The 24,386-nt window shown below is 39.4% G+C and overlaps 1 protein-coding gene across 2 annotated transcripts in view; it reads left to right on the forward strand.

The window, feature by feature from the left end:
- Positions 1–24,386, forward strand: part of LOC149197567 (diphthamide synthesis DPH2 family protein) — a 299,511-nt gene that overhangs the window by 250,071 nt on the left and 25,054 nt on the right. For both annotated transcript variants that reach the window (XM_089405897.1, XM_089405898.1), the window contains one exon: positions 16,654–16,793. In XM_089405897.1, the coding sequence (XP_089262023.1) occupies positions 16,654–16,793 (140 nt within the window). The remainder of the gene's footprint in view (positions 1–16,653; positions 16,794–24,386) is intronic.

The following is a 24,386-nucleotide window of genomic DNA, read 5'->3' on the forward strand; positions in this document are numbered from 1 at the left end:
ATATTCTTGACGTGGTTAAAACTCTCAAAGAGGGAAACAGTCTACGACCTGAGCCAACGTGGCCACTTCAGGCAATTTATTAATGTAAAAGAAAGAAAATTTACATAAGCTTCTCTCATGAATGATCACCTAACAAATGACCCTCCATGCTCTTTAATTAGAGATTATGGACCAATCGGGTGTTAAGCCACGAATAAAGTGTCGGTAATACTGAGGAGAGAATGAACTGTCAGATCACCTTTATGTCTAGAACATTTTGTGACTGTCGGATTGTAAGTTACAAAAAATACATACTAAAGAAACACACTTTACCTAACTATACACTAGACCAAGTTATACTTAATTATTTCCTATGTGTCAAAATATCCTAACATCCCCCCTTAAGAACAACTTGGGATAGGATTGAAGGATGTACAAAGATGACACAATAGGAGAAGGAAGGAGGCATTATAGCCTATCCCCCCTTAGTGACAACTTCTTGAACTCGAACCATAAATTGAAGTTTAGTAAACTTCGCCTCTGTGAGAGCCTTTGTAAGGATGTCTATAACTTGATCATCGGTTGAACAATATTGCACTTCAAGAACATGGTCATGAATGAGCTTTCTGATGAAGTGCATGTGTAGTTCAATGTGTTTGCTGCGCTGATGTTGGACTGGATCTTTGCATAGTTGAATGGCACTTTGATTATCACACCAAAGTGTAGTCGGATGCTGCTATTGAAAACCAAACTCTGACAGGATCTGATGAAGCCACAGGGCTTCCTTACTAGCTTCAACGACGCCACGATATTTTGCTTCTGTTGAAGAAAGAGAAATGTCACTTTGTTTCTTGCAAGCTCAAGTAATAGGTCCAAAACCAAGAGTGAAGACATAACTTGCAGTAGACTTCCGATCATCAAGGTCACCAACCCAATTAGAATCAGTGAAACCAACCAATAGAGGAGATGCTTCTGCACTGTAATGAATCCCAAATTGAATTGTACCTCGAACATAACGAAGTATTCTTTTAGCTGCTTTCCAATGACTTTCATGTGGGTTTTGCATAAACCGAGCAACAAGGCCAACAACAAAGGAAAGGTTAGGACGAATATGGGTCAGATAGAAATTTTTTCCAACAAGCTGACGGTATAAGGTAGCATCAACTTCAGGGGAAGTACAAGTGACTAAAAGTTTGGCTCCAGACTGAAAGGGAGAAGGGGCTGGCTTACAGTGTTCCATGTGAAAGTGGCATAGAAGATCACAGGCATACATGGACTGGGAAAGAGAAATACCTTCTTTGGATTGCAAGACTTGAAGACCAAGAAAATAATGCGAGTGTCCTAAGTCTGTCATTTCAAACTATTTTTTAAGGCTGGACTTCACATGGTTTATAAGGTTGGGATCACTACCAGTAAGGATAAGATCATCAACATAAAGAACAAGAATGATAAGAGACTTACCCACTTTCTTGGTGTAGACAGTATTGTCAGAATGTCACCTAGAAAAGCTAGTATCTAAAAGAAAGCTATCCATTTGGCATATCAACCCCGAGGGGCTTGCTTGAGACCATAAAGGGATTTCTTAAGCCGACATACAAGGCTAGAGTCTATTTGTATAAAGCTAGGAGGTTGTTCCATATAGATTTCTTCATGCAAGTCCCCATGCGAGAAGGCGGATTTAATATCGATCTGATGGACTCCCATTTGAAAGAGGCAGCAAGGGAAAGATGAAGGCAGATAGAGTTCATTTTGGCAACAGGGGAGAAGGTTTCAGTATAGTCAATGCCTTCAACTTGTGAAAAACCCTTAGCAACAAGATGAGCTTTATGTTTATCAACTTTTCCATCTAGTCCAAACTTGGTTCTGTAAATCCATTTGCATCTAACAAGTTTTCGTCCCTTTGGAAGAGGAACAAGGTCCCATGTATCATTTGCCAATAATGAACGATATTCTTCATTCATAGCTGCGTCCCAATCTGGATGGCCTGAAGCTTTTGCAAATGTGTCAGGATCATAATTCGCTGAAGCTTGAGCCAGTAAAGAAGAGACTCTATTGAATTGAGAACGTGTATGACGTTGATCGGTAGGATCACCTACAAGAGCACCTGCTGCATCTCGAGTAGCACAGACCCATTTTAGAAGTTGAGGAGCTGAAGGAGGATCCTGAGAAGGTGGGGAAGGATTGTCATCGTCGTCGTCATCATCTGAAGAATGAATATTTTCAGAAGTAGAAGGGATGGAGAGAGGTGGCACATCTGCCGAACTAGGCTTGTAGGCCGATATATTTTCAACAAACTTTACATCTCTTCTAATGATAACATTTTTGGATTTAGGTTGAAGAAATCTATATCCTTTGACATCTTTAGAATATTAAAAAAAAAAATACATTTTCACTCTTAGGTTCTAAGGCTTTATGTTTCTCATCTGGAATATGGGCTCATGCTTTACTTCCAAAAACACGAAAGTGACTTACATCTGGTTTAATTGAGCTCCATGCTTCTTCTGGAGTGATATTCGTTAAAACCTTAGTAGGAGTGCGATTTACTATGTAATTTTCACAATTAATTGCTTTTGCCTAAAAATTAAGACTAATTAGATTGAAGCATACAATTAGCCATTTCCTTTAAGGTGCGATTTTTCCTTTCAGCTACAACATTTTGCTGTGGAGTATATAGAACATTATGTTCAATTGAATTCCATGCTTAGTGCAAAAGTTGATGAATTTGTTGTTAACATATTCTCCGCCATTATCAAATCTTAGCTTTATGAATTTGATGTTCAGATTGTTTTTCAACAAAGGCCTTAAAGGCCAAAAACATGTTAAAGACTTCACTCTTGAGTTTTAAGAAGTATACCCAAGTGTGTCTGGAGAAATCATCAATGAAAGTTAAGAAATACTTGTAGCCAGAGAATAAAACAACTGGAAGTGGACCACATAAATCACTATGCACAAGCTGTAAAGGGGCTGAGGCATGCCAAGAGGCATGTTTTTCAAAACTATCCCGATGATGTTTTCTGAGCACATATGGAGCAAATACCATCTCTGCAAGATACTATAGGAAGACTTGTCACCATATTTTCTTTACATAGATTTTGAATCGAGCGATAGTTTAAGTGACCAAATCGCTCATGCCAAAGTTTGCTCACTTCATCACAATGTTACTTGGGAGTGGGAGCGAAAGTGGGGAGTAGGAGCGAAAACGGGAGCGGGAGCGACATTTTAAAAAGCTCCCGGTTTGGGAGCAAATCCCGGAGCGATTTTTATACAATATATATATTATATTTTGATACATATATGTCAACAAAAACATGTAGAATAATGAATTAGATATAAAAAACATAAAAATACATAGATTGATCATTGAACCATATAACATCAATCATCTAGAAGTTATAATCTTCATCAACCACATCCACAATTGAGTCTCGTGAATCATGATTCATCAATCTTAAAGTTTCAACTTCAAGCTTTCAAAATTGAAAATTCAATATATAACATTTATCATCATTGATCACCAAAGTTGTACTTGTAAGCTAAGTTTTATGACTAGATCTCACCTTTAGATACCATCTTTTATGAGATATTCTAGTACTCGTTGCCTTAAGTCTACTTTGATAGGTATGAGAGAAAATATCCGTGGTCTTCTGCTTAAAGCATCTGCTACTGCATTTTCTTTTCCCTTAATATATGATATTCCAAAGTCATATTTACTTAGGAATTCACTCCATCGTCTTTGTCTAGCATTTAAGTCTCTTTGGGTGAACAAATATTGTAGACTTTGATGATCGATTTTAAGCGTAAAACTTTGCCCTACTAGATAGTGTCTCCAAATCTTTAGAGCTAGTATTACAGCGGCTAACTCTAAATCATGAGTGGCATAGAGTTCTTCATGAGGTTTTAACTTTCTGGAGGCATATGCTATTACTCCTCTATCCTGCATCAATACTGCACCTAGCCCTTGTTTGGATGCATCAATACATACCATAAAATCTTTGTCCATATCAGGGACTCTTAAGATTGGTGCACTGGTCAGTAGTCTTTTGAGTTCAGAGAATGCTTTATTACATTCTTCAGTCCATTTATACTTAACACCTTTACGCTGAAGGGTTGTAATCGACTTTGCAATTTTGGAGAATCCCTCCACAAATCTTCGGTAGTAACCGGCTAAACCCATAAAGCTTCGTACTTCATGTGTGTTTTTCGGTATTGGCCATTCCATGATTGCTTTTACCTTCTCAGGGTCTACTGAAATCCCTTCATCTGATATGATATGTCCTAAGTATTGAATCTTTTTATGAAAGAATGAACACTTGGATAATTTTCCATACAATTGATGTTTTCTAAGGAAGGACAATACTATTCGTAAATGATCTTCATGCTCTTTCTTATTCTTGGAATAGATGAGAATATCATCTAAAAAGACTTGTACAAATTGATCAAGATATTTGCGGAGAACACTGTTTATAAGATTCATGAATACTGCTGGTGCATTTGTTAATCCAAATGGTACCATAGTAAATTCATAATGTCCAAAACGTGTCCGGAATGCAGTTTTAGAAATATCATTTTCAAAAATCTTTAGCTGATGATAGCCTGAACGAAGATCAATTTTTGAAAAGACAGCAGCTCCTTTCATTTGATCGAAAACATCATCGATTCGAGGCATATGATATCAATTCTTTGCTGTAGCTCGATTCAAGTCTCGATAATCTATGCATAATCTTAAGTATCCATCTTTCTTCTTGATAAAAATTATAGGAGCACCCCAAGGTGATATACTGGGTCGAATATGTCCTATATCCAATAGTTCATTCAATTGAATTTGCAATTCTTGAAGTTTTGGAGCTGTCATTCTATAAGGGTTTTAGAGATTGTTTGAGTACTAGGTTTCAATTCAATAGTGAGATCTAGCTCTCTTACAGGGGGTAATCCTGGTAGTTCCTTTGGAAATACATCCGGAAATTCGGCTAACACTGGATATTGTTCTAAGGATGGTCATTTTTCTTTACTTCTTGAATTACATATGCCTGACAACTTTTTCTTAAGCAACGCTTCATTTTCATTGCTAATATGTAATGTAAGGATATTTTTCTCTTGATTCCTTGAATTTGGATCACTTCTCCTTCATCATTTATACCTAGAATTCTATATCCAATAGTTCATTCAATTGAATTTGCAATTCTTGAAGTTTTGGAGCTGTCATTCTATAAGGGGTTTTAGAGATTGGTTGAGTATCAGGTTTCAATTCAATAGTGAGATCTAGCTCTCTTACAGGGGGTAATCCTGGTAGTTCCTTTGGAAATACATCCGGAAATTCGGCTAACACTGGATATTGTTCTAAGGATGGTCATTTTTCTTTACTTCTTGAATTACATATGCCTGACAACCTTTTCTTAAGCAACGCTTCATTTTCATTGCTAATATGTAATGTAAGGATATTTTTTTCTTGATTCCTTGAATTTGGATCACTTCTCCTTCATCATTTATACCTAGAATTATTTTCCCATAACAGTCTACTCAAGCTTGATGAGCTTCTAGCCAATCCATACCTATGACAAGATCATAAGTTCCTAAGGCTGTGACATAAACTTTCAGTTTAGTCGTACAGACCCCTAGGTCAATTTTGCATTGATCCACACTTAAGTCTATGGATTGGAGTTCTCCTGAGGCCATTTCTACCTGTCTGAAATCATTTTGTCTGCGAGCTGCCAACCCACATTTGTTTAATGCATATGACGAAATGAAACTATCTGTGGCACCAGTATCAAATAAGATTTTGAGTCTTATACCATTAATAATACCTGAAGATTCCACTACAGTGGATTGATGTGCTGCTTGGTCATTGTTGACTACTGCATGAATTCTATGATTACCTTGATTATTTGATATTGGTTCCTTTCCAGTGTTATGCAATATACTTGACGAAGCTTCTGGACAATCACGTTGAAAATGCGGTCCTCCACATCCCCAACAATTAACCCGTGTTGATCCTCTTGAATTAGGACGTGAATTTCGAGATAAAGAGCTTCGTCCTTTCATGTTGTTTCCTCTCAAATTTCTTCCTCTATTGGTAGTTCCACAAGATATCCGTGCACTGGTGTTCGATGATTCAGCGGCTATAGTATTCACTGCCATGGGAGCTCTTGTTCCTACATTTCTTGAGGTAAATCTATTACCATAAGGTGGCCTTGAGCTACCTCCCCTGAAGAAATTTCAGGGAGTCTTTCTTGGAAATCCTGATTGTAAAGGTTCTGCTGGTCCTACATCTTTTTTGATTCCCAGATGTTCTTTTGCATAACGGCCACATTCTACCGCCTCAGCGACTGATGATGGTTTTCACATGCTCACCAAGGCCCTAATGCGAGGATTTAACCCAAATATGAAGCGTTCAACTTGACGTTTATCATAATCTAAGTAGTGAATGTATTTTACAAGCTTCATAAACCTTATCTCATATTCTTTCACTGTTTTATTACCCTAAACTAAGGTATGGAAGGCTTTGGCTTGCTGTTGTTGAAAGTATGGGGGTAAATACTTTGCACGGAATCTTTCCTCGAACAATTCCCAAGGGACATTATCCGATGTAAGGTGTAGTTATTTTTCCAGATTTCTCTACCAAATCAATGCATTTTCCTTTAATTGAAATACAACAATTTTTGTTTTTGCAGAAGAAGAATATTTCCTTAATCTAAAACATCTGTTCGTTCCTTCTAACCATGCCTCAGCATGTTCACCTGCTCGACCTCCTGAAAAGTCTGGAAGTTTAATTTTCCGAAACTCCCTATAAATATCTTCTTTTGATATGTTATACTCAAAATTCTTTGGGTCCGCCGAATTGGTTGCTAAGGGTTGAAGTTCTTCTTTGGTCTTTAGCCATAGTTGACCCTTTTAATGTTTCCAATAAGGCTTCCAATGAGTTCATTATCACGGTTAACTCCGGTGCTGTAACGATTGGTATTGATGACGGTTTCGGTGGATACGATGAAGATGGTGGTGGCAAAGAGGATGATGATGACGACGATGGTGGCATTAATGATGGTGATGTTGCCCGATCACGTCGTCGTCGCTCATATGTCCTTACCATTGTAATGTTATCTGTGTACATAATAAAATTCTATAAAAGTTTGAAGTAGACATTCGAATTTAACATATAGTTTTCTTTTGCAATTTCACATTCATAAACGGGTATAGTTTTTTTTGCTATTTTTATCTGTTAGGTAGATCTTACTGGTACCGAGATCAAGGAAGATGGTCTCGCGACATCCTTGTCCTAATGCAGGGTATTCTATCCTAATATGAAATAATGCAGATTTTTTTTTTAATACAAATATAAATTGATTTTGCATAATAAATAATTTTCAAACAATTAAATAAGTTAAAGTTCAAAGTTTAAAACAACAAAGTAAGTCATATATAAAATATGTATCAAAATTTAAATAAATCTAAAACTAAAAATGCTTAAAATAATAAAGTAAATCATGTAAAATATATATATAAGAAATGTCCCCAAAATATGTATCCATTAAATCTCAAATACCAATACCATCATTAAATATATATATATATCTATATTTATTTTTAAGTTATTAAACATTTTGAAAACCTTAAAAAAACTTAAATTAAATTAAATTTTCAAACTCAATCCAAGGATGGTGTTCGGACCCACATGGAATGGGAACGGTAAGGAAAAATGGGAAATATCTTTATCGACCCATTCTGAAATGGTTTGAATATAAAAACGATATCCCTGTGCTCGGCCCACCATATATTTATCAGCGAACGCCGAGACTTGCATCACCTAAATTACAATGTCAATGTTTATAAAAACCTAAATTACAATGTCAATGTTTATAAAATAAAATTTATAAAGGGGAATTTATAAATCCCCTTTTGTTTTTTTTTTATTTACATTTACACCATGACGTTTCACAATTGGCACTAACAGATGATGGGTGTTTTGAATTCGTCGACCACTTCGTTTTTTTTTTTTGGCAATGTTGCAGCCAACAACTCACGTTTCATGCATAACGCCTAGGGTAACCATTCTTTGCGATTCATCGCTCTGTTGGCTCATAGCGATTCGCAAAAATGAGGCTAACAATTAGAGATTGGTTGGCAGTTTACCCACGGCTCTGATGCTAGACACCACGATAAACCTAGTTAATGGAAAAAGGAACACACAGACATTGCAGTGCGAAGACGAGTGCAAAGATGAGGAGGAGAAGCAAGTGGAGTTCAACATCGAATTGTTTGGGTGAAGATATGATAAATGACATAATGAAGAGACTTCCGGCTAAATCCGTGGCCTGTGCGGCGTGCGTCTGCCGCAGCTGGTGTAACCATCCCGCCAACATCCTCTCTACTCCGAAATTAACGTCGGCGCTCTCTTAGAATCTACAATTGGAGGCTGCCATGGATGAGATTATGGAGAAGATACTTGAAAAACCAATTCGGCCAGACTTTGTAATTGCCTTTGCAGGCCAAAAGTTCGGCTTGTCAAGGATCTCTATTCTTCTGAAAAGGAATTTAGGTTCAAAAATCCCTACTATTGCATGTTATGCTCCAGGTATAATTGGTACAGATGCAATCACCAAGGAACAAAAGGAAGTGAAGTGGCCACAGCCAATATTTGAGACAAGCAAAACTGCTCGTCACAGGATTATTGCTGAGCAACATGGCCTGGTTGTCATCATTGGACATTTCCCTGGTTTGCATATAAAGCCATTTTCTTTACGTAATTCCTTTGTGAAAGGGAAGGTCGATTCCTTTGTGGCTAGTTTGGTGAATTATGCATCAACATTGTCAAACGATAGACATCTGTCGGCGATGCTTTTGCTAGCAGATCCACGGGCAGACATTAGACATATGCTGGAAAGTCTCGACGAAGGCCTATGTGGGAACACTGTCATGGTAGGTGGGCTGGCAGCATAACCGTGTATTCGCTAGGGTAACAATTTTATTATTATCTTAATTCAAAATTTGGCGTACAGTATTCCCTATACTATTTAACAGGGATTTGTATGATCAATTAAAAAAATTTCATCCACGACTGGATTGTCGGTGAATGGAAAGGGGTTAGCTAGCTAAATTATTCCTATCATGTTTAGTTCCCTAGAGTCGTTCAGCCGAAAACAGTATTGAAAGTTACATATATAATTTACTATTGGCGGAGTGAACAAATCAAACTATAATTTTAAACAAAATCGTACTAACAGGTTTTGGAATCTGTATTAAATAAATTACAAATTATTCACCAGGGAAAATGAAATGAAATACGTTTTTTTTTTCTTTCTCCTTTTTGCTTATTAATGGTCGACGGAATATTTTCGTTGGGTTGAAACTGTTCGAAAAGAGGCTTCAAGTTCTCTCTGATGCTCAGTTTAACGCTGAGACTGTTACATCTGAGTCCTAGCTACAGTTCACAATTTTATTTAGAAAATGAAGGCAAGAGCAAACTATTTCTACAGTTGTGGAGCTATGCCAACAAAATTCTGGTCTTCCATTTCTGGTCTGCCTGGAAATCTGAGACGGCAAATCTAAGAGAACAGAAAACGCAGGTGGGTGTAAGGCCTGTAAGGTCAAAGGGTTTAAACTTGGCTCTGATACCAGATGTAAGGACCATTAAAGCAGATCTATGAACCTATAACTAATTTCTTGAATTTTTTTTTTTTTGGTAGAATTAATTAACAGAATTAATGAAGGTACTTACATGTGCACTTGCGGTTGCTGATGTCTCCCGCTGCTCTGCTACGGTTACCAAAGGACCGAATCCACCCAACAAAACTGAGCAGAACCTGGGTACTTAGTCCAATAAGCTTCTCAGTTGAAGCAGACTGTTCCCCCGCGCCCAGAACCTCAGAACAATCCGCGCTCTTCTTTCCTGTGGATAATTTCAGTTTTTGATCCTCTTCCTCCTTTAGTTCTTCCGTTCTTTTTTTCCTTCAGTTCTTCCTTCTGGTTTATACACTGATTCTTAGCGGTGGCCGTCCTTCCTCCAGCACCCACCGCTTCATTTCCTCACGACAGCCTTCCCATGTCTTGTCATGTATATTTCTTTTAAAAATATATTGATTTTTAATTAATGTATATTTCTTTTAAAAATATATTGATTTTTAATTAACTTTCCTTTTTTTGATTTTATTTTAATTTAATATAAAGGTTAGACTTATATTAAAATTCTCTATCATTAGTTTATTTTTATTATTTTATTAATTTGATTAATATAATTTATTTATTAAAATTTATTTGATATTATTTTTATAAATAGGTCGTTACACAGTTCTAGGTAGTGGTGGAAATACCTTCCTCACTAAGAGGGAGTGTTGAAATTTGGGTAGCTCAAAAGGTATTTTTGAGTGGAGAAAACCCACAAAAAGAAAGTTTGTGGGAAAGGTACCCAAGTTTTGGGGTTTTGACCCAAAGAAGTGGGCTTAGAACTCAAGAAAATGAATTTAATTTAATTTTGAGTCATGTAGGCTCAGGTCGGCCAGCAAGGCCAAGAGACACGACCCTTGGGGTTTCACACCCCTTGAACAAGTATATATAGAAGCCAAAGGAGAGGATAATTACATCAAGTGAGAAGTGACTTCATTTGTGTAGAAGATCAGTGCTAGAAGAGCTGCAGACCTTGGAGGATAGTCACAACAAGGACGTGTTGTAGGAGGTTGAGTGGAGTTCTGTCTAGAGTGTCGAGGCCTAGATCTAGGGGTTGAGTTTGGATAGGGTTTGTTCTGTGTTATCTAAGACAACCAAGAGAAGGTTGCATGCCATAGGAACGAGCTATTGGTGTTTTGGTACAGGTCACTTTCAACCAAGTAGGAAGGGAAACGAGGTATGTTGCAAGTTGATTAGGAGAGGCCAAGGCTGCCAAGAGGAGGGTTTGAGTATTTAGGCCAATTAGCTCTGCAAAGGGGCCACAGAGGGCCACAAATGGCCACAGAGGGCCGTAAGTGGCCACAGAGAGTAGTAGGGTCTGCAGGCCTATGTAATTGTCTGAGGGTTGATTGAGTAAGGCCGAGAGCCTTAGGAGAGGTTGGACAAGGTTAGTACAATAGTCAGAAGATAGACAAGGAAATACACAGTCCTAAAGAAACAAGAAGAGGGCAAACTATACTAGGAAGGTAAGAAGAGGTCCATGTGAAAATTTCAAAACTGAAATTTTATTGCAACCACTGGAATCTATTTTTCTAATTGTTAAATATTTTAACAATTTATCTGCTATGACAAATATCAAACAAATCACACTGCAACCTTCAAAAATAAAACTACGGAAATTATAACGTTGAAAACTGAAAAAATACTAGCGCACAATAAAAATGATATCGTTATTTTTGGACAAATGGCCCTGGAAAAACCCAACTTGGGAAAACCGGTGCAACAGTTAAGGGTTTTATATTATTATGTAGCAGTGAAATTTTGAGTACAATCTATGGATGCCCAGTTGGAAATACAAACAAGAAGAAAATCTGGCCAAAATTATTTAAGGGAATTTCCCTTCTTCCACAAGCAACCCCGACACAACTTTCCTTCAGAAAAATCATCCTCCTAGATCCTTTGCGTCAACTTCTGCGCAGACCCTTGGACGTCTAAGCTTGAAACTGCCTCTGATGAAGTCATTCTTCTTGTCTGTGTTGAGGAAATTGATTCTCTGGCCCTCTGGAAGACTTTTTTAGCCTCTGGAAGCTGAATTGATTTTTCCTCCAACTAATCCAATTGTTCTTCTGAAGCAACTGTGTAGTCCTCTGTGTTGCCTCACTGGGAATAACTCAGCCCCTTGTTGCTGCCTCTCCAGATCTAGAAAACCTCCTCTGGATCACTGTCTCTGCCCTTCATTGACTCTGATTCGATCTCTAGCTCTCCAACAACTACTGCTACTTTCCAGAAATCAATCTGCCAAGGAAATCGAATTTTTGAAGTGTCTTCTCCAAGTGCCTATTGACTTCTTATAATCCTCTGTTGGGACTCCAATGGCCAAGATTAAATCTTAATCAAGGGCTAGGATCATCTTGAAGTCAATCCGTGTGAGTTTCTAGACTATTCTCACCTTGACTTAATTAATTATGATTAATTAACCATATTCCATAAGTTTAGACTTAGGAAATATTTAAAAATCGGCTAATAATCTAATTAAGCCATCTCTAGGTGGAATTTCCAGAAACATTTCTAGGTTTTGGAGATCTCATGTATTCTAGCCTCTCCACCAAATTTCGTGGCTAGAACACATCCGATGCTATAAAAACTAACACTCCCTCTTAGCGAGGACTGTGTTCTTTCTAGTGTTGCACATCTTGCCACAACACCCTGTCTCTGTATCACCTCTTGTCACGTTGTTGATGTTTGTCCATACTGCCCACCAACTACTACGCAACTCGGATGCTGCATTTGTGCTACTGCCATACTGCTGCCAACTCTGCATTTGTGTTGCTGCTGACACTGCCATACTGCTGCCAACTCTGCATCTATGTCGCTGCTGACATTGCCATATTGGTGCCAACTCTGCATCTATGTTGCTGCTGACACTGCCATATTGTTGCCAACTTTGCATCTGCACTGCAACTACCTCTCATCTGTTGTTACTACAACTGCAACCACTGCAACTGAGAAGCATCTGAAATACTGAATCAACTGTGTTCAGTATGATGCATCTGTCTCCCGAGTCTCTAATTGCTACCAGTGTCTGCACTATCACTGAAGAATTTGCGTTGTTGTTAACTCTGCTACTGAGCCCCCTGCTCAGCTACCAACACTGCATTGCGCTCCTCAGCATCTCACTCACACTCGTTTGCAACTGTCACTCTGGTATTGGCTGCATCAATTGCCACTGATCCATCCTACTACTGAATATTGTGGGCCACCGTAGCAAAGGTGATGGTCCCACTGCAATAATCTGGAATTGATTTGACTGATCTCCTTGTTGCAACAGTGTTGGACCCTGCCCATCTAGCACACTGGAGTCTTATACTCCTAATCCTCCTCGATCTGGTGCCCCACTATCTCCTTTTAACCCCAGTCCCTCGCTAGGACTTTTCCTATCTTTGCAACTCGCACTAGACAACTCGTACTTCCTCCGACAATTGGAAGTCGATCTGCTGCCCAGATCTGCATTCTGGCTAACTCACATGGCCTCCTCTGGCAATATCGTACGACCATCCCTGCAAAGCTGCAAAATCTGGAAACTCAAAACTGGAGAAATAAACCTCGAAAATCTCCCTCTTTCCCTCTACTTAGCTGCTGAATTTGCTACTCGCACTCCCTTCTGGAGTGAGAAAATATGCACTCAGCTATTGCCAATCTGGTGCTGGAAAAAATCGAACTTCTAAGACTCGAAGTTTCTTGAGTGAAATTTTCTCGCTGTGCTTTTTTCTTCCACCTGATGTTGGTTCTACTGCTGCAAAAATCCTCTGTGTCCAACCAAGGAATCTGCTCAGCGAAAATCTGAGCTACTGCTGCTCTCTCTGCTTACTAGAATCACTCAATCTAGAAAGTCAAATTTTTCTGCCACTCTGCACAGAAAGATTGAACTTCCCCAAGCAACTTGGCCTACTCGACAATGGACTGCATTGCCTCTAGGAAATTACAGCCTGTTGATCCCTTTGAGTAGCGAAATTTTCTCCTTCACTTTTGAGCTTCTCGGCTGATCACTCACACTTTGATACCATGTGAAAATTTCAAAATTGAAATTTTATTGCAACAATTGGAATTTATTTTCTAATTGTTAATTATTTTAACAATTTATCTGCTACGACAAATATCAAATAAATCACACTACAACCTTCACAAATAAAACTGCGGAAATAATAGCGCTGGAAACTGAGAAAATGTTAGCGCGCACACAATAAAAATGATACCGTTATTTTTGGACAAATGTCCTTGGAAAAATCCAACTTGGGAAAACTGGTGCAGCAGTTGAGGGTTTATATTATTAAACAACAATGAAATTTTGAGTACAATCTATGGATGCCCAATTGGCAATCCAAACAACAAGAAAATTTGGCCAAAATTATTTAAGGGAATTTCCCTTCTTCCACAAGCAACCTCGACACAACTTTCCTTCAGAAAACTCGTCCTCCTAGACCCTCTGCGTCAGCTTCTGCGAAGTGCTTGTGCAAACCCTTGGACGTCTAAGCTCGGAACTGCCTCTGATGAAGTTGTTCTGCATGTTTGTGATGAGGAAACTGATTCTCCAGCCCTCTAGAAGACTTTCCCGACCTCTGGAAGTTGAATTGATTTTTCTTCCAGCTAAATCGAATTGTTCTTCTTAAGCAACTGCATAGTCCTCTGCACTGCCTCACTGGGAATAACTCGGCCCCTTGTTGTTGCCTCTTCGGATCTGGAAAACTTCCTTTGGATCACTGTCTCTGCCCCTCACTGACTCTGCTTCGATCTCTGGCTCTCCGACAATTGTTGTTGCTCTTTGGAAATCGATTTGCCAAGGAAATCAAACCGCTGAAGTGTCTTCTCCAAGTGCCCATCGACTTCTTCTTATAATCCTCTGTTGGGACTCCAACGACCAAGATTAACTCTTAATCAAGGGCTAGGATCATTGGAAGTCGACCTGTGAGAATTTCTAGACTATTCTCACCTTGACTTAATTAGTTATGATTAATTAACCATATTCCATAAGTTTAGACTTAGAAAATATTTAAAAATCGGCTAATAATCTAATTAAGCCATCTCTAGGTGGAATTTCCATAAACAATTTATGGGTTTTGGAGATCTCATGTATTCTAGCCTCTCCACCAAATTTCGTGGCTAGAACACATCTGATGCTACAAAAACTAACAGTCCAACATCTAGTTTGGTTGACCCTAACCACCCCAACCCCAACCTTCACCTTGAAGGAGAAGACGACTAGTAGAGGAAGGTCGATTTGCTTAATGAGGCTTGATTTCTAATGCCATTTACCTTTTTGAATTGATATCTTAATGCTCCTTGACTTCTTGACCATCTTGAACGACTACTTGACTAGCAATGGCTACTTTGACCTCTCAAACGGCTAGATTTGACTCGCACATGTGGCTTGGATAGGATGCCACCATGCATGGATGAGTGATTTGCTAGATCTCCAACACACTTGTTGATTTGAGGAATCTTACACATGGGTTTTGTTCAGATGAAATTTTACATAACTTTTGACGTAACATTTGTTCTTGCATGTCAAGTATGGACATTGATTTGCCACCTATTACCCACACATACCAAAAGAGAGGGTACAACCACTTTTAAACTAGAATATTTGATTGATGCCTTCACCTTTTACCAAAATTTGTATGTGACATGTCAAGTACATATTATTATGGATGTTTTGATCATTTATTGATTTTTGGATCTAGGATGTCATGCATTGGGATCTGTGAAACACTATGAACTATGAGACTACAATGTTGAGAACTTTAAAATGAATATTGAACCAAGGCCAAAGAAATGCATACAAACTATGACACGTGACCATGTGGAAAAGACGTAGGTGCGCTCAAGACGCATGGATTGGCCCTACATAATGCGATAACATCTACAACACCAATGGATTCCCTAAACTCTGTCCAAATAGGTTCATCTTAAGGCCGCCAATTCTATCGAGGATTAAAGGTCTTGATATTGGAGACTAAAAGGACTGGACATGGCCGACCATAATAGGCTTAGGATATACCATAATACATTGTCATCATGTGGACTACAGGGCTTTTGACTTGCATCTCTCTGGTCTTATAGTGATGTTATCAAAAAAAAAGTATGGCTATAGGTATCCTCGCTGAAATGAGGGGCAACACATCCTTGGCCATCTTTTCACAATGACAGAAATGCTATGCCATCAACAAACAAGTCTCTCCTTGAGATTAACCATAAGGTAACATTCTAGAGCCTAATGTGATTATTGATGCATGTGCATCATACAATAGTGTATTTCATAGCTTACATCTGCTTAGTCGGCCATTTTATTCAGCACATGCACCATGAGACAATTACCAGTCCGAGAGTGCAGTGTAGTAGGGAGGTATATTGTTAAAAGGTTTCTTATTTGTCTCATACTTGTGAACACTGAGCACATGAACATTTTGGTTTGAATGTTTGACTTTTGAACTTAATAGCTTCTTGCATTTTTAACTTCGCATGTTGCTTCTATTGCATTTCATGGTGATTTCTTAGGGACCAGGATAATTGCAATTATTGTCTTGGCACATGTTATCTAGTATTGCCTCATGGCATATTGTTTAATCAATTAGTTTCTTCAGATTAATTTATAAATTTAACATTTGCATGCTATTCTATATAAAGAAGTTCACATTCAAGGGGAGATTTTATACAATTACTAGAAAATTTATCCATTACTTACATCAAAAAATGTTTGCTTCACTTCGCATTTCTTGTGATTTGCCGCTGTAGACATGTCAAGTCGTTGTAAAAGTGGGAAAAGCTAATGTATAAAGTAGTAATATACAGGGGAATCCAATCAACAGGCATATTGTTTTATCAATTAGTTTCTTTAGATTAATTTATAAATTCAACAGTTGCATGCTATTCTATAGAAGTTCACATTCAAGGGGAGATTATATGGATTACTTCAAAAGAATGTATTGTTCACTTCTCATTTTTTGCAATTTATTCTTATAGAAATGCCATGCCATGCCATTGTAACTGTGGGGAAAGCTAATTTTTTAAATTTGTGATATATAGGGGGAGCCAATGGACAGGCTCTTATTTCTTGGACTTTGAAAAATTAGTGGAGCCTCCTGAAGTAGTCTCTAATAATGGATGTGAAGAAATACGTTTTTCATTTATTAAAGGCAGCTATGTAGAAGATGATACGTGCCCAGGTAAACCTATATCCAAGCACTCTAGGGCTTGATGTAGAGCTAATTTGTAGAATATTTATGGTGTGAAAAAGGGTTTTCTTCATGCCTTTGATATAAAATATTAAAATGGTAAAATACAAATGAACACTACCAAAGATGTTATATATAAACCACTGCTTGATATTTTTAGTGTTGTTTAACATATGTTTACAGTACCAAAGATTTTAAATATAAACCCCTACTTGACATTGTTAGTGTTGTTTAACATATGTTTTTTGTATTCTGATTTTGGTTTGCACTCGAATGTCTTGATCAGTTAGTATATATTTTTACCAAGATTATTTTCTTGTTACATTAAAACATTAGTGCACAATGAAAAACGAGATTTGACAGGTTGATATAAACCGTTTAAATCATTCTGTAAGTTATGTCTATCTCGCTCCTGCATCTTCTACATATAATTGTCCAAGAATTTCTTTTATCTCATCTGAAAGCTAACATTTGACCTACTTGTCTTTAATATCTTTTGACATGTTTGAAAGAATATGCGTAATAGTTAAGGACTTGCTCGTTATACCTGAATCACAAGCACAAAATAGAGAAAAATTCTTATAGTGTAGTTATTTATTTATAACTTTCTCATCTACCATGTGGATAGTATGGCTATGCCCAATATTGTCTATGTATTGGATGGTTGTCTACCTATAGAAAAAGCTGAATAGTCAACCAAACCTTCCACAAGTATCTCATTGAGAAGGAATTGTTTGGATTATTATGATTGCTTAATCCAACCATCGGTAACTCAATTTGTTCATCCCCGTGTTACAACTGAAATGAGCACCTACAAAAGCATTTAAATCCCAAGCACCAAGGTGATAGCTTTGTGCAACTTAAGAAGGCTGCCCACTGTTACCTCAACAACTCTTACTCTCACTTTAGGTTGTTTCATCTCCAACACAAAGGGTGCTTTCCCAAGGGAGGATTGTTAAGGCTATGGAATGGGAACTCAAGGTGAAAATGAGGAGTAATCCTTGATAAAACAAAGGGTTGTAGCATAAGATATGGAAATGCACAGTGCAGAAAGGAATACGAAAAGAATCTGGAGGGCTTGTGTTAAAATTGGCAACTAGGGCCAAACTCCATGTGGGTCATCTTATTAATGGCAGCTAATATTTTTCTTGGGCCCCTCTCATCGAGAGGTGTAAGATTGATCTAAAGATCATCCGATTCCTATAAGTATTCATGGAGATGAATTTATTTGTGTTATGGGACAATTCGTCAAGGTCGGCCAGCAACCAAATAAACCCCACTTGTGCTCAATGTTTTAGTATAAATAAAGGAGGACTTCAAGTCATTTAGACACTCATCCTCTTGGTGATCTCTTCCTCTCCACTTGTCTTTGGGTTTTGGTGGGAGGAGAGACCTAAAGAGGATACGCTGCCCTAGAGGATGCCCTATCCTATACGCTGTCATGAAGGAGACCTCTACGCTGCCCTAATGAAGATCAAGCTTCAGCCATGGAGAGATCTATATGCTGGACATCTAGACGCAGGCCCTATAGACGCAGTCAAGGAGGATCCTTATACACTGTATAAAGGAGGCCTTAATAAGCCCTAGCCGCAGTCACAAAAGAGGCATAGCTGCAGTTGGAAGGAGCCCTACCGCAGGTCCTATTACGCAGCAAAAGAAGGTCTAAATACAGCCCTATATCTGCAGTTGAAGGAGGCTTCTATACGCTGCACAAAGGAGGACTAAACACTATCAAAAGAGACCTAATCTATCCACTGTTGAGGAGCCCTAATCCGCAATCCTGAAGGAGACTTATACGCAGTCAAGGGAGGACCTATATGCTGCCTGAAGAAGCTCCTCCTAAACGCTGTCAAGGAAAGGTCTTAGACACAATTTAGGATGATGCCCTAACCACTGTTATGTGCAGCCCTTATTCCGCAACAAGAAGACCTTATACACAGCTCTAAGAGACCTGTTACAGTCATCTAAGCAGCTGTCATAATGCCACATTGCTGTAGGTGACAACGTGGCCTATTTAAGGACTGTTTGGGCAAGTTAATGTTATTCTTGAGGGGCAGTAGAATCCGCAATAAGGAGGACCTAGATGTTGCTGTTTTAGGGCTGTTTGGATCCCTAAGCTACAACCAAGAAGTGCCCTAACCAGTCATCATGACAGCATCAAAGACTGTGTCATAGAAGTGTGGTGACAGTGCAGTGATGAGGCTGTTCATGAGGACAGTTTATAAGGTTGTCATTACAATGAAGAAAACTGTCCTTGTGTATATTCAGATTGAGTCAATCTTGTTGGACTCAATAATCATAGGCTTAACTTGCTGCTGGGCTAGGCCATAGGCTATAGCTAGCAGCACAGTTTGATCTAAGGATTGCTCAAGTGGTAGAGCCTTACCTTGAAGACCTGCATTGTTGACTGTATGAAGGAAGAGCACTAAATGTTGATGACCTATCTCATAAAGCAGTGACAGCTAGTGCAGCAGCATGATGTGTGTAGTAGCATGATGATTAAGAGCAACAAGTTGTGTACAACGTGATGAGGTACAACTCAGCAGTGGAGCATCATGGTGCAGCTTAGGAACATGGTATGATATTGTAGCATGGTGCAGCACGGTGAGGTGCAACACATGGACGAGATGCAACACAATGATAGGTGAAGGAGTCACCTTGGAGAATCAGTTGAAGCAGCATGTCTTCAACTGATCTCATGTAGAGATGATCGATTCTCTTATCTAGAAAGTTGAAGTGTTGACTTTTGTTGTAAATCTACTCTCTCTCTCTCTCTCTTTCTGATGAACTATTGAAGAACATATAAGAAGAATTGATCAAGGGTTTCCCCACTTTGGAGTTTGTCCCTGGCTAGCGCCGCATCTTGTGTCCTCTTGTCTTGGCATGTCTTCTGCGATTTATGTTTATGTTCTATCTGTAGTTTACTTTAATGTTGATGTGATTGCTAATCTGGAAGAGATATTGAGCTAACTATGAAAATTTAAATAAATTGCTTTAAGCATAGAACATACCTAAAATTAACATGGTATCAGAGTTGAGGTGAAGACAATGCCCAAGCAAGAGTGAAAGAGCAATCGCCAAAGACAATTGGGAAAGGACAAAAGGATCAATGGATTCCTCATCCCTCTTCAAATTCACCAAGGGTGAAATCGAAGCAGAGAACATTATCAGAATGGTGCAGCATAAGCTTATGATGGCCTACCTAAAGGTCATTTCATTGGAAAGTCCAGATCTAAGGGTGGAAAGAATGACAGATGACTTGTTCGGCCATTATGCGAAGGAGTGTCCGAATGGCAGGGACACATCACTTGATGATGATAACAATCATTCCAGGGACATCTTCAATGGTCAGAGGAATGACAGGTAATGTAGGTCATGAAGGAAACGACCGAGTCTTCAGAGAAAGAAAGGAACTCCAGGTATGAAGAATCAAATGTTGTTTCTGATAGGATAAAGAAGCATTATCTTGTATTGACCCTCTCCTTCAGATTCTTTGGGATTCTGGCTTATTAATTGTAGTGCCCTGAAGCACTTCAACAGATAGAAGGGTGCTCTCTCCAATTTGGTAGAGATGGAAACAATCGTGGGATTATACTTGGAGCTGATGCCACCTATCCCGGAAAGGGTGTAGGAAATGTTACCCCTCAATTGAATGAGGGTAACTCGATTCATTTACAGAATCTCTTGTGTACCTGATCGCAAGAAGAACCTGGTGTCCATTTCAACAATGGAAGTCAAAGGTTACAGGGTGGCATTCATCGATGAAAAGGTACGTGTTTGAAAATGAAATTTTCAAAGATGCTTTTACTCATGGGTTCAAGGTTGGCAATTTGTATCAAGTTGCTGGATGGTCCATTGGGGACCATGTTAGTTGACACATCTCATTTGTAGCGTTGGAGATCTACTTATTATGGGGCCCTACCCGATGTGAGTCAGATGGTGATTGGGATGTCTGAATTCAAGAAGCGCAAGAAGGTACATGTCTGAGATGTACCGAAGAAAAATCCTACAAGGGGACCATTCCCCTCATGTAGCAGGTCCACAGGTTTGGAACAACTCGAGGAGTTTGAGATTCATGATCAGGAATCTCATGTATATAGGTGGAAGAAGGCCCTCTATGGCTTGAAGTAGATCACCCCAGGTTTGATATGAGAGGATTGATAATTGTCAGATGAAGCTGAGATTCACTAAGAGTGAAGTCGATCCAAACCATTGTTTGAAGGTTGTGGATGATAGACCTCTCATACTGGCACCTTCTGAGGATGACCTATTTCAGACAGGTGCAAACCCTCTCACTTGCAGAAGTAAGAGGGAGTTGGATTCTGGATGTGGAATGGTAAATTGCAAGCCCGTGACTACCTCGAGGATCTTAACTTTCAGAAGTTATATGGTGATGATGCCGGACCAGATTTGGGAAATGCCTCTGAGTTTCATAAACTCATTCGCATTAATGTTCTTGGTGAACTTCCATTCGGACATATGTTTTGCAGTTAGCAACTTAGCATGATGAGCTCATATATGGTTGAGCCTCGTTGGATTGAGATACACTGCTGGAAATATGAAGCTGCATGATTATTTGAATGTTGACTGGGCAGGCAGTGTGGAGGATCACTAGAGCACCTCTTAGTGTTGGCTTTCTTTGGGTTCTGCTTCGATACCATGGATGAGCAGGAAGCAGGAGTCGATTGCTATAAGCATCGCCGAGACCGAATACATAGATATGAGTATTATCTCGTATGAAGCTGCCTGGTTGTGGAAGCTCTTCAGTGCGCTGTTTGTACATATGGTGAATAACCACTATGATTCTCTGTGACAACCAGGGGGGGATTCGATTGTTGAGGAATCCCGTATTCGATGATTGCTCTAGCAGATAGACATCAGATACTACCATATTTGGGATATGCCAAGTTGATGAGCGAGGAGGCTCCATCGCATTGAGACTGATGTACAAGTCGCAGACACTTTGTCAAAGCCCCGGGGAAAGGTCAAATCTATGATTTTCCCGAACGACTTGGAGTCATTGAGAGACCTTCATATAAGGGTCGTGCATGTTGCATGCATTGAGCTCTGGGGGCTTGGGGTACTTACTAGAGCGACATAAGACCACAGGGCGACTCACCCTCCCCTGGTGGTGCGCTATGTATAGGGTGACAGGTTCAACCTTTCCCTGTGATACCTCGTGGCGACTATGGAACAGGATGATTAGTTCTCCTGTGGCCCGAGATGATTAGTTCTCTCGTGGAAATTATGGAACAGGATGATTGGTTCTCCTGTGGGCCGGGATGATTAGTTCTCTCATGGCGACTGTGGGACAGGATGATTCGTTCTCTTGTGGATAGGATGATTAGTTCTCCTGTCGAGGCATCCTACCCATGCAGTCTGGGACTCATGGGAAGTACCTCTCATCTAATCAATGAGCAGGGAAATGGGGTTAGGGACCATAGTAGTACTATCGATGGACGATTCGTTGTATCTATCGTACTCCCTATGCTTGGATGACCTCCATTGATCTGGGATCAGTATGAGTGATTTGGGACACTCTCTTGTGATATTGATCTGGGATCAATAAAACTGACTTCGGGTCAGTAAGATAAAACTGACTTCGAGTCAGTAGAGAATGGTACGAGACATTCTCGATCAATTCTTCTTCTTCGTGGTTTAGCAGAGCAGAGCAGAACTGAGCAGAGCTCAACAGAGTAGAGCAGAGCAGTGCAGGGCACTGATGGCAGAGATACTACAGTTAGACATATGGATCAGCGGATGGAGTTCTCCCTAGTTGAGAGGGAGTGTTAAAATTGGAAACTAGGGCCAAACTCCATGTGGGTCATCTTATTACTGGCAGCTAATATATTTCTTGGCATTGTGAGGTGTAGGATTGATCTAAAGATCATCCGTTTCCGATAAGTATTCATGGAGATATGAATTTATTTGTGTTATGGGACAATTCGTCAAGGTCGACCAACAACCAAATAAACCCCACTTGTGCTCAACATTTTAGTATAAATAAAGGAGGACTTCAAGTCATTTAGACGCTCATACTCTTGGTGATCTCTTCCTCTCCACTTGTCTTTGGGTTTTGGTGGAGGAGAGACCTAAAGAGGATGCCCTATCCTATACGGTGTCATGAAGGAGACCTCTATGCTGCCCTAATGAAGATCAAGCTTCAACCATGAAGAGATCTATACGCAGGCCCTATAGACGCAGTTAAGGAGGATCCTTATACACTGTATAAAGGAGGCCTTAATAAGCCCTAGCTACAGTCACAAAAGAGGCATAGCTGCAGTTGGAAGGAACCCTACCGTAGGTCCTATTATGTAGCAAAAGAAGGTCTAAATATAGCCCTATATCCGTAGTTGAAGGAGGCTTCTATACGCTGCACAAAGGAGGACTAAACACTGTCAAAGGAGACCTAATCTATCTGATGTTAAGGAGCCGTAATCCGCAATCCTGAAGGAGACTTATACATAGTCAAGGGAGGACCTATATGCTGCCTGAAGAAACTCCTCCTAAACACTGTCAATGAAAGGTCTTAGACACAATTTAGGATGATGCCTAGCCACTGTTATATGCATCCCTTATTCCGCAGCAAGAAGACCTTATACGCAGCTCGAAGAGACCTGTTACAGTCATCTAAGCAGCTATCATAATGCCACATTGTTGTAGGTGACAATGTGGCATATTTAAGGACTGTTTGGGCAAGTTAATGTTATTCTTGAGGGACAGTAGAACCCACAATAAGGAGGAACTAGAGGTTGCTGTTCTAGGGTTGTTTGGATCCCTAAGCTACAACCAAGAAGTGCCCTAACTAGTCATCATCACAACATCAAAGACTGTGTCATAGAAGTGTGTTGACAGTGCAGTGATGAGGTTGTTCATGAGGATAGTTTATAAGGTTGTCATTACGATGAAGAAAACTATCCTTGTGTATATTCAGATTGAGTCAATCTTGTTGGACTCAATAATCATAGGCTTAACTTGCTGTTGGGCTAGGCCGTAGGCTATAGCCAGCAAGACAGTTTGATCTAGGGATCGCTCAACTGGTAGAGCATCACCTTGAAGACCTGCATTGTTGACTGTATGAAGGAAGAGCACTGAATGTTGATTACCTATCTCATAAAGTAGTGACAGCTAGTGCAGCAGCATGATGTGTGCAACATGATGATTAAGAGCAGTAAGTTGTGTACAACGTGATGAGGTACAACTCAACAGTGGAGCAGATTGGTGCAACTCAGGAACATGGTATGATGTTGTAGCATGGTGCAGCACGGTGAGGTGCAACACATGGACGAGGTGCAACACATGGACGAGGTGCAACACATGGACAGGTGAAGGAGTCACCTTGGAGAATTAGTTGAAGCATCGTGTCTTCAACTGATCTCATGTAGAGATGATTGATTCTCTTATTTAGAAAGTCGAAGTGTTGACTTCTGTTGTAAATGTACTCTCTCTTTCTCTCTCTCTCTCTGTTGAACTATTGAAGAACATATAAGAAGAATTGATCAAATGTTTCCCCACTTTGGGGTTTGTCCTTGGCTAGCGCCACATCTTGTGTCGTCTTGTCTTGACATGTCTTTTGCGATTTAT

The sequence above is a fragment of the Pinus tabuliformis genome, chromosome 2_2 (assembly GCF_031772625.1).
Source record: "Pinus tabuliformis cultivar Carrire ecotype Pingquan chromosome 2_2, CPIR1, whole genome shotgun sequence".
Lineage (NCBI taxonomy): Eukaryota > Viridiplantae > Streptophyta > Pinopsida > Pinales > Pinaceae > Pinus > Pinus tabuliformis.